Raw genomic sequence first — 12,421 nt, 5'->3', positions numbered from 1 at the left:
AGGTTAGCAAAGGATGTTATGAAGAGGTACCTAAGCCATCTTTAGAGGAATAATCTTTTCTGTTTAGCGGTTAAATTACTTACTATTGAAGCTAAACACTTATGTATAAATTTGTCAAGAAAGTCCTAACTTTAAAATTAAGTTATCAAAAAGCATTCAGTAGCATTTATGTGTAGGAGAGCTATGCTTCGGCACGAATGGGTCGGCTCGACCAGAATGATACCACGGCCTCACAGAAAACCGATGTGAACAACACAATCTTTCCTATTCCCGATTCCCAACAACCCTTAAGTTCCCAATGGCCAAAAGGCCGGCAACGCATTTGTAACGCCTCTGGTGTTTCCAGTGTCCATGGGCAGCGGCGATTGCTTACCTTCATCTTCATCATCAGGTGATTCGCCTTCTCGTTTACTGGCTTATACCATAAAATCACCACTATTCCATCTTTGCCAAAAATACTATGAAACACCATTTTTGGGCATCCTCAAAACATCGGTATCTCGTTCCTTTTAAGAATGATGTAATGGCTCACTCACACAGGCTCACAAAGGCTTACAGTAGTATGATTCCAGAAAGAACTACCTCACAATACCAAAGATTGGAATCAGATTGGAAAAAATACTAAAAAATAGGTTACTCTTTCATTCAAAAAGAGTGCTTCGACAGACAGGGCGACGCGACGCCGCGATTTTATGCCGTCCGTGATCGCAATTTCAAATATTCAAATTGAAAGGCTCGCAGCTTGATGGAATAATTCTTTTTAGCCTAGTATATATTTTGGTTATACTAAATATAAGATTGAGCTGTATTTGTTTATATCTACATTTCGTGAGACATACTAAATTAATTATTATGTTATCGGCTTACACACGTAACTGTTTGACGAGGAACTCGACTAGTTTCAAGTCATACTAGAGGCTTATATTCATAAGCTGCATTCCGTGGCAATTGTCGCGTTGCTACTCTAGTCGAGTTCCTAGTCTAATACTTACGTGAGTAAGCCGATAACATAATAATTAATCTACCTAGTGTTCATAATGGTTATCTAGAGAAGACTTTACTCAAAAATAAATTTTCACTCCTATATCTATTTTCAGAGTCACAACAAATACTAAAACTCAACTAAGTACCTAATTAAAATTAAATATAAATAGCAACAAATTATACACGGTTCCCAAATTAATTAATGTTTTCCAAGTCCTTCAAGATATATTTAATTAATCGTTTGTTTAAATTTTCTTGACACCTATAATCTAATTAATTTGATGTTCTTAAATAGATACCTACTTTGATTCCTTAATTGGATTGGAAACTTTTCGAGATACGGGAAAAATGACTACCTTGACATTTATATTTGTTTGTTTTTACTTGGCTAGATGTAAAATTGGAGGTATATAGGTAACTTAGACAGGTAAGTATTAACTTCCTATTCGAAATAACAGTTCAACACAACACTGTTAATCTAAATATCCTATAAGAAGATTTATTTTAAAAAGATTCTTCTTAAAAGAAGGAAATCGCTGCACGCTAAGAAAGAATTCAGCTTGTACGAGGAACGGTATCGTGAACATTTTCCAAACCAAAGTACCTATTGGTTGGTCCGTAGAACCGTAATTTACCGAGCTCCTATCAAAACAGAAAACTTTTGAGACCATTAACTTGAAGTCGACTTCGAAACTTATTAAAAAATATGGAAGAACGTACCTATAGCTAATTCATTTAAAATTTAATCCCATCCGAGGTCATTACCCACCTCTCGAAAAAACAATTTCTTTTAAAAATCATTTTGAAGTTTGTAAAAAAACGTCAATGTTTACGTCTTTAATTAATTAAGAGAGACTGCCATCCAGTGGGTACAATCGACACGTTTGAATCATTAAGTATCTTCTTCCATCTTTGACTATAAACCGTTTGATATCGACAAAACAAAAAGACCAAGAAAATGACCTTAAAATGTCGATTCATGAAATTCAACGCGCGAATGTTCTAAGAAAATAAACTTAAGACATCATCATGTTCATTATGACAATCACATATTATATCTTATTAGCTTCTAGCTTATATCAGCCACAACACCACAAGACGTACATGACTCCTTCCTAACTATTGTATTTTATGCCCAAAGGGTGGGACAGATGTTTCAGATCTATTTAAATATTTAAGACCTATTTAATGATCCACAATAAAAAAAATTATTTATTTTTTTGAACATCCACTATTGAACACTTGCCTCTCCTAGTTATTTCTCAAGCTTTTATTAGTGGATCATAACTCAAATTAGCCGATTGTACTTTTAGTACTTGTTTTGATTACAACGAAGGAAAGCGAGATGTCTTGGGAAATCACATCAGCTATCTTGGATTACTTCACTCCAGTTCCGAATAGATAGGTACGTACTTACCGGCATTAAGAAAACTAGGAACCAATAACTGTGAAGATGATCACGGTTTTAGAGAGTACATTGTAAGAAAACTTTTTTGTTTAGAGTAGCGTGCTAGATGATATATCCAACAGAGTTGTTGTGAAAATATTCAATTTTATTAACTGACTTCGAAAAATAGAACCTCAGTTTGACCTGTGTATATATTATGTAAGTATGTATACAGGTTGTCCCTGAAGTCGACGTCCATATGGCACCAGTTAATCGGCAAGGTTCCAACTGTTATCAGAAAAATATAAAAAAAAATCTTAAGTAATATAATTTTTAAATTACAATGACTTGTGTTATCCACGAAAATGTACATCCTGTGCCAGTTTTTTGACTCTGGTAGTGTAGCTTTATTTTTTCCAAATAAATACCAATTTGATTAAATTGGTTTCAATCGAAACCAAAAAAAAATTAATCATTCAGGAAGGAACAGTTACAAGATACCTTTTTAACAAGTTTAAAAACAAATTCCAAAGGGAAAAAGTATTTTTTTAAATTAATTTTGTTTAAGCCAAGGACATCGGATTCAATTACAGTCAAACATTTTAAAACTTCGAAGACTTTTTCCCTTCGATATAAGATGTCAGAAATTAATTAAATTAAAGGATCAATTAAGTATTTGTTAAGTTTATAATAATTTATTTATAATTTAGTTATTTATTATAAAGAAACTATTTCGGTCGGACGTTGGTCTGGGTGAGACCGGGTGACCAATGTGTTGTGACTGTCTTAGGGGATTTTCCACCACAGATGCGCTATGTAGCTATGCTACGTAGATGTAATAACTAAGTTGTGAAACTATGTCGATTTCTTTCTTTTCCACTGATATTAAGCTATGTAGCTGGGCGATTACGATGTGTTATGAAGATGCACCGCCGCAAAGTAGGTAGCTGTGCGAGGAAGATGCGTAGCTCGAGTATGCGATGTATCGATAGGGGAAGCCTTCCAAAGCACGCATCTTTCTATAAAAAAAAAAAAAAATAAGCTTGGCTGAGTCCATTTCTACCAGCTATGTGTACCAATGAATATAATTGGTGGAAGCCAAACGTATCCACAGCAATATCGAAAAGCTCATCTGTACATGGTGAAAAAGTACCCTTGGAGCTGCGGACTACCTAGCGGGTTTACCGGGGCTCCGGTTCGAAAAGCAGTAGTAGGAACGGGGTGGTTTTTAGTCAGTAAGAGTCTGACACTCCCTCTCGCCTCGCCCAAGGCGAGAAAAGTCATTGGAAGATTTTCCCCCATCAAAAAGAAATGGCCTATACCCGATACCCACGTTGCACTAACGTCTTCAAGCAATACAAAGGGAAAGTCGTATGAAATAGCTATTGCTGTACATATATAATAATAGTTATTTAGGTACAACTACAATTTATTTATCAACATTCCGTTTATTCAACGGTTCTCTAGAAAATGTTGTCAGTAATAAGATAAGACCCTCTTTCTACCCTTTACGCACTAACATTAGCTATTCACGATAAAAAAGAAAATACAATTAACAAAAGAAAAATGTAGTAGATAGTTGTTGTATGTTTTTTTTTTATGGTATAAGTCAGTAAACGAGCAGATGGATCGACTAATGGTAAAAGGTAAGCCAACGCCCGGACATAATGGACACCCGAAACACCAGAGGCGTTGTTACAAGCGCGTTACCAGGCTTTTGGGGTTAAGAATTTAAGGGTTGTTGGGGAATCAGGGATTTGGAAGATTGGGAAGGGGCGTAATTGGAGGGATGACACGTGAGGGAGGAGTGCTTCAGACTTCAGCATGACAAATGGACCGGATCGAGGGGCCCAGCTCGGAGCAGGATTTTAGTCAGTAACACTCCTCTCGCCTCACCTAGAGTGGGAGGAGTCATTCGATGATTTTCTCTCACTAAAAAGGGAACTAAGTACCTATTTTGTTGAATAATCTTATTGTCAGGAGTAGAAAAATTAACATGAATGTTTCATAGTAAATTATAAAATGGCGTAAAACATTATCCACTTCAGCTCAAAGACAAGATTAGGTACTTTAGTTACAAGCTTAAAGTTCGGAACAACTTCAGTTATTCTTCGTAGCGTAGTTTCAATTTACCGCAACGTTAATAAGACGCTTGGAAATTCTTTAATACAGTTTATTAAGTATCACTATTCTCTACCGTCAAACAAAATAAAAACTGTAAAGTTTGCTTTCTCTTGGGAGAAGAAAAATGGATAAAGCAACGCGAGAGATACCTAAATATTTTTACTGAGAGACTGGAAATCATGTTGTTTATATAAAAATACTTCAGTATGTTACATTACTGAGATATTGGAAAATCGAAGATCCCAATTTTATTAACTAACGACTCGAGAATCGAACCTAAGACTACCTACTTGGTCCAACACAGCTGTCAATTTAATTTATTTATAATTTAGAAAAAAAATAATCAAGAAAGTCAAATCTTCATATTAATATGTTTTCAAATCAATTATGTCGTAAATATAGAATTTAATAAAAATAAAAAGCCGTGGAAAGTTTAGAAATATATTCTTCAAATTTGAATAGTAACGCCATCTATTACAAGCCATAGTCACTAAAGCTCATTTACGAATGCATGAAGTTAATAGTAACGTCGATAGATGGCGGGCTTTAAATTACTTCTTAGTAAAGTCACTAGATGGCGCAAAGAAAGTTAGGAGAAAGAATTCTAAGATATAATCATTTTGATCCCAATTTTGGGGGAAAATATTGTTAAAATTAAAGCAACACATATTTAGATAGTTCAATATTAATATTTAAAAAGTACTCGTTTTTGTTTGATAATGTCTATTGATATAGGCTTTTTATATTATCTGTGTTTATTTTTATAAATTGTCTATGGAGCATCAAAATGGCCGACTGTGGTGATGTCCGATCGGAGTTTTATGTTCTTTGTTTACGATAAAAACATATTATTTGTTTCAAAATTTTGACTTTAATGTGACAAAATAAAATGTTTATAGGTATAGAAACTTTGGACAATAGTTTGGGTTCATACAAGTGTGTGATTTGACATAAAACGAGTGGTACCAGACTCACCTTGTAAAGAGAAAATGGGGAACTGTTTTAGTAGTACAGGAGAAAAGGATTCTAAAAGCAAAAATGAAAGGGCGAACCCGCATGAAGAAGACCCTAGGCAGTTCCAGACCCCAGTGCCGACCCCTCCGCCTGATCCAATTAGATCTACGGTGAATCAAGGAACAGATACGAGCGAGGTCCCTCCCACCCGAATATTCGTAGCACTGTACGATTACGATGCCCGCACTGATGAGGACCTTAGCTTTAGAAAAGGGGAACATTTAGAAATCTTAAATGATACACAAGGTGACTGGTGGCTAGCTAGAAGCAAGAAGACCAAACAAGAAGGCTACATTCCATCGAATTATGTCGCACGCCTGCAATCTATAGAGGCCGAACCGTGAGTAATCATATCTGTTTTTTATGCAATCATTTCAATAGTGAGCGGTTCCTGCGCGATTTCTTTTCCTTTACGTGCATTAACCAGTCATACATGTTTACGGCCATACATAAGGCTGCCAGTTACAGGGACGTCGGCATGTTTTATGTTCTTTTAAGTGCGTTACTTAGTTATCAGGTGCTATCTATTTAGCCATCTTCTGTATTTTTAATTGACTGTCAATAAATACCTACAATTAACGCCAACACACTGAACAATAATACAATTACATATTCTAAAGATAATCTCATATTATAAACCTATTTATTTTCCTTACTCACATGTATATAAATAAATATGTGCTTTTCAATATCCAGTTGAAACTATGAATAACAGCAAATACATGGATCTATCCTGTTATGTGGCTGCTGTTTGTCCCACGATTCTTTAGAGGTCAGGTCATGACCTGACCTATTTTGAAAATGGAAAATAACACTGCTACTTTAATATAAGAGTCATAATTGAATGTATGAAACATTTTGTAACTAACTTGTTTTGGCGTGTGCCATGTTTCATCAGAATCCAAAGTGAAAGCATTACTGGTATGCTCACATTATCACGAGCACTTACACTGCTAATAGGCTGTGAACATGACATAGAAAGGTTATTGTTTAAGCTAAAATCACACTTATTCTCTTCCCATACATACTGTCTATTCAATTTTATGGTCTTCAAACATGCAAATGTACTGGGCATACATAAAGGAGCAGGCAGTGGTCGACTTTGTACTCACTTGTATGACTAATACTAGAACCAGACTAATTTAATGATTAAGTGATATTAGAAATCTTGTTTTCTGCGATTACTATGGAATTTCCGAAGCAATGCCTTCTTTGGCTCTTACTTTCACATAGTACTTATATATTGTATCATGTAATCATTGTTTTTTCTACATTTCTATAGTCACCCTACTTTTCTTTACAGTCTGATAATTTGTCCCTGTCCTTCTTGGCTAGTGTTTAGCTATTTTCATTATGGTTGGCTCAGTTGGCTAGCTATCAAATGTTATGAAGTAAAAGTTGAATGTTTAGTTAATGGTGTAACAAGTTGTGATTAAAAGTCAATAGTAGTAGTGAACTCTTGGCAGTGAACATATCCTCATTGTGACATAGTGCGTAATGATAGATATTAGGACAGTGACACCCGTTACTGCCCTCATTTGGTGCCATTAGCATCTAGTATAAATTGCTTGTTTTAATTAATTGTTTGTTTTGCTACACACATTGTGTGCGCAATGACATACTTGGGTAATTTCTATAGGTTTCTATAGTAATGCTCCATTGAAAACCGTTGTGTTTGTGCATCAAATACCAGTTTTGATAACTAACTAGGTTAGGTTATTTTTATAAAATGCAGTACCTATAAAATGATGCATTAAAATTTCCTTAGATGGGTATTCACTTATTAATTCACAATACAAGGAAACAAGCTTCTGGTTAATATAATATGCATTTTAATGTTGAAAATCCTGCCGACTCCTGATCTACATACAACTTCTGTACTAGATATGTTATGTGATATATACATTTGTGATCCTTTACACCCTAAAACTACTAAATAGAACGTAACTATTTAGGATTCAAGTCTAGTAGCTAGTTACCCAGCTAACTGTGCTATGACATCAAAATATATTACTTCCTATTAGGAGCACTTACATAGTAGACTAAAATAAACTATGAGCTTTTGCTGAGTCAATTTATTGTCCCACAACAACAAAATCTACAAATGAATTAAAATGGAGGACTCTGACTCATTATGCTGATAACGTCATTATAACAACAATTACATGTTATAATAAATGTATTCAGATAAAAGTATGCATCACTAAGAAATGTAAGTTTATGGCTTCTAGTTAGTTTATAATTATTTATATTACTGTATAAAACCGCATTATATAACTATATAATAAATCTAACCAGATTCTAGATGTTTAATTGAAACCTATCAGTTTTATTGAAATAAAATGATATTGCGTGGCAGTACAAACTTATCTATAAGTAAAATAACTATTATCAGTTGCTCATACTGAAAAAATTGTATATATGTACATTCCATTAACACAATTTGTTACTGGCAATGTAGGTCATGTTTCAGTGTTTCACTCCACACTTTCATAGTTAACAACAGGGCGATGACCTCTTGCTGAACAGTACTGTATGTTAATTTAACCCCTTTATTCATGTGCCCTAGTTTCATGGATTCTAGGAAGGGGTAGGTAGTGTCGACTGTGTTTTACTTATTTATTTAAGGCTTCATATCGACAAACTATGCATAGGTGGACTTAATGCCATTAACTCTCAGTCCAATCTTAGATATGTTATGTTTCAATAATTATAACTATTATTTGACTGATTGTGGCTTCCGAACCAGAGAGGCAAAAAGGCCCTTGACTCTCTGATTTACAGGTTTCGCAAAAGTATTAGTTAATGAGGTTATTAGAAAATTATTAGTAACTAGCTTTTGCCCGCGACTTCGTTCGCGTGGAATAGTGACTTCCGGCAAATTTTTGGTTTTAACCACATAGTTCCCGATCTCGCGGGATCTCTTCAAAAATGAGATGTGGAAGATATTCCAGGGAACTCTTCAAAAATCAACATAATGAGCTCTGCGTTTGAATTTAATAGATGTATACTTACTTAGGGCATTGAAAAAATAGTTTAAAAACGGACTTAAACTAACTTAAAACTAAAGAAAGCTACGAATTACGAATTTATAACAATTAAAAAAGAAACTATATTACAACCTATCCTCTATGCTATAATAACCAAGCTTAAACTAAATAATTTAAAAGAAACGACTTAAATCTAATCTAATTAAAAAAAAAATTAGACTTACAATTTTATTAAAAAAACTAACTACAGTAACTACTAATAATCGATATCAAACTAAACCTACGTTAAATAGTTTAACCAAAAAACCAGGAAACCCCAACAAATAAACTTATTAATTGACAAATACAACGAAACCAATTTAGAATATACGAAACAGCAGGACCACTACAGACAAATAATCATACGACTGATAATACACTTTTTCTACGATAGTACCGAAGCGCTCGGCCGATACCCAACCAAATGAATGTAACGAAACCATAGCGCGATCTATTTCGATCCCAACGCCATCTATCGAGGATAAAGACAACTTGGATTATTTATTTATACTCCGTTCGGGCATTTTCTTTGTACTAAAAGTTTAATTATATTGATATTATTTTTTTCATACCTTTTTACTATTTATTTACTTTTTTCGATGAATTAAAACAATAACATGAACCGAAGTCGTGTAACATCGACATAGAATTATCTATACTCCGTTAGAGCATTTTCTTTGTACTAAATGTTTTATTATATTGATATTATTTTTTTCATACCTTTTTACTATTTATTTACTTTTTTTCGATAAATTAAAACAATAACATGAACCGAAGTCGTGTAACGATCGACATAGAATTATTTATAAATAATTTATTTCTTATTTTTATTTTTTGATTTTTGAAATAAAAATATATCTATGTCCTTTCTAAGGTTCTAAACTATATCTGTACCAAATTTCAACCAAATCCGTCAAATAGTTGCGGAGATTAATGGTATAAGCATAGAATGTTCGACGTGATTCTTTAATTTGACATAACTTTTTTATTTATGAACCGATTGACATGAAACAAACACTAAATGTAAATTTAAGCATCCCACAATATATTCGTGAAAACCGCATCCAACTCGGATCAGCCGTTTCTGAGATTAGCGCGCACAGACGAACAGACAAACAGACAAACAGACAAACAGACAAAAAAAAGTTAATTACATTTTTGGGTTCGACATCGACATAACAATAACCCCGGCTATTTTTTTTATTTTTATTTTCAATGTACAGACAGCACTTTTCTACGATTTTATTATATGTATAGATGACACCTGGCACGAAGATTGAGATGTTGTATTGACAAAAGATGTTGTTTTGACTGCACGGTTGGTGCGGTAGCTGGGCAACTGGCTGCCGTGCAACGTGTAGCGGGTTCGATTCCCGCACGGAACAACTCTTTGTGTGATCCACAAATTGTTGTTTCGGGTCTGGGTGTCGTGTGCATGTGAACTTGTATGTTTGTAAACGCACCCACGACACAGGAGACAATCCTAATGTGGGGCAACGTTTTTTTTTAAAAAAAAAAAAAAAAAAAAAAAAGGCTCGCCATATGTGACTTGTCACGTTGTTGTCGAAAATAGGGTGTTACATTTAATTTAATAAATCCTATGCCTATTCTCTGTGGTGTTATTATTGTCAATTGTAAATTGAACTTTTGTGCTAGGGGACGAACCTATGACAACGTCATAATAGTTATACCGAGCACAAATTCTGAATAAGTGTTGCTACTGAGAACTCTGAAAGTAAAAAATGTTGAAAACCCGATCTCGACAGCGATAAATACGAACTGCACTTATATTTTAATGTGAGCTAAACGTCAACTAATGAATCAGACAGAAATGTCAAATCTCGGTGGTGGGTTTTTAAACATATGGGTATTTAGTGTTTTAATTTAATTATACTTATATTTACTTATGACTCGTGTAATGCTTAGTTAATTGGATGAGCAAAAATTTATGACGCATACGCATAAGAACTACATTTTCGAAGCCTACACAGTACACACGACGCACACCCTTTTTGTAGGATACTATATCTCTATCAGTCTTACTTGGATACAATTAAAGGAACAGACGCATTATCAGATAAGAAATGATGAATGGAATATGGAAAGTTCTTTTTTATGACGCAGGGAAACCTGTAGAAGTTACCTATCTTTTTGGGATAAAATACTAGGGAGTGTGGAATATTTACCTCACTAAAACCACCCGGTGGCCATCCGCAGCTTCTGTAAGGGACACCGGGTCCTCCAATAGACCTGCTTCAGGGCCCCTACGCCCATGGACTCAAGCAACATCAGACGAAATGCAATCTGCGTGGCCGGCGTTATTTCAACAAAGAAAAACACTTAACACCAGCATTGCTTCACGCTGAATTTCTATTGGGCCATGGCATCCATCACTCCTGTCAAGCTAGCCCGCCCGTGCCGACCCACCCTTAAACCTATCCAGATAATTACGTTGTACGATATTAATCACCCAAAAGTTAGGTATTTTAAAGCTTATCCCTAAACGTTGTTAGGTATAGATATTTATCCTCTACCTAACTAGCGGTGCATTAATTTAAAACGTCTTAATACGTGTTTTGAAATCTTTTTAACCAGTTTTAAAATATTTGAGGAATGTACCATAACTAGTTTGAATGTTGATGATTTTTTAAATATTATTTTATAAGGTAAATTGCAGTTTCAGATCAAGCTCAGTGGAGTAATTTTGTAGAGATGTATCAGACAAGAAATATTATTATTTGTTTCCTTAAATCTAATAAAGCATGCAAACTTAGTAAATTATCGAATGTCCAGTAATTATCTCACGGAAACGAAGTTGATCATGATTATATTTCTCTTTAGTGAATGAAAACAATTTTGAACCACTTTTTGCAAAGGCTTGTTAGATTAGAATAATGACTGAATTAATAATACATTCATCTGTTTACTTTCTACGACTATTAAACTGAGCGCCCCCTAAATTAATGAGAACTTCTATTGGCCTTAATTAACTAAATCAACTTGTTATGCGTGATTAATTGTATTTAGCTTGTACTATAAAATCCATAGTCATTCATACAATTTATAATGGGACCGGTTTTTAGCTGAAAGTAGATGAAAAATTATCTATATTCTATACCTAAAATTTTTTGGTCAGCCAGTTACACACTGCACTTTCATATCGATGGACGTAAAACCCGCAGATTAGGTGTTTGTGTGGTCATAGGTATGTTGCAAAAAATAATTCTATTCGTTTCATGACATTTATGACGTTGTAACTAAAATTGTGTAATGTGTTTTTATCTTTTTTACCTTGTGGACTAACTGGGCCATAAAATCTATGAAATTAATAGAATATCCTTAACCACATCTATTCATGGTGTGGCCAATTTCAGTTTATAACAATCCAACTTGATGGGTACCAGGAAACAGAGTCTAATAATAATTTGTTACCTACACCTGGTAACTACCTACTTTCTAGAATTTTTGTTGTCTTTGATTCACTCACAGATTGGTGAGCAAATAAATCAGTTGGTATTCTGTGGTTTCCATTCCAACCACGATGTTAAGGCGTAGCCCGTAGCTATGCAAATCTTGGAACTTATTAAAACAAAAAGAAGTTACTCATTTTCTTCTTTGTCTCGGAAGCCCTTCAACATTGTCCATGTAATTGATCCGATCGTCCTATCAGCGGATATCCTGCCTATACAAAAACTCGTCCGAAATTCTGTCATTCAAACGATAGGCTGCGTCATCCTCAGGAATCTAGTGACTAAAATAGCACACGGTAAAATAAAAAACCAAACGCCCTCGCCTCGTAGGTGTCGTAAAACATTTAAGGTCTTAAGAAGGCTGGGGGAAGATTTTCCTAGAAGCTAATGGAAATTAAAAGCATGTATGTTGT

General features: G+C 34.4%; 1 protein-coding gene across 1 annotated transcript in view; it reads left to right on the top strand.

Annotated features, from left to right (window-relative positions):
* Positions 1 to 5,254: 5,254 nt before the first annotated feature.
* Positions 5,255 to 12,421, top strand: part of LOC118265816 (tyrosine-protein kinase Src42A) — a 49,000-nt gene continuing 41,833 nt past the window's right edge. The window contains exon 1 of the mRNA XM_035579032.2: positions 5,255 to 5,849. Within this exon, the coding sequence (XP_035434925.1) occupies positions 5,485 to 5,849 (365 nt within the window). The 5' untranslated portion in view covers positions 5,255 to 5,484. The remainder of the gene's footprint in view (positions 5,850 to 12,421) is intronic.

The sequence above is a fragment of the Spodoptera frugiperda genome, chromosome 7, assembly GCF_023101765.2.
Source record: "Spodoptera frugiperda isolate SF20-4 chromosome 7, AGI-APGP_CSIRO_Sfru_2.0, whole genome shotgun sequence".
Lineage (NCBI taxonomy): Eukaryota > Metazoa > Arthropoda > Insecta > Lepidoptera > Noctuidae > Spodoptera > Spodoptera frugiperda.
The sequence above is the reverse complement of the archived record's forward strand: the minus strand, read 5'-3'. Positions and strand labels throughout refer to the sequence as shown.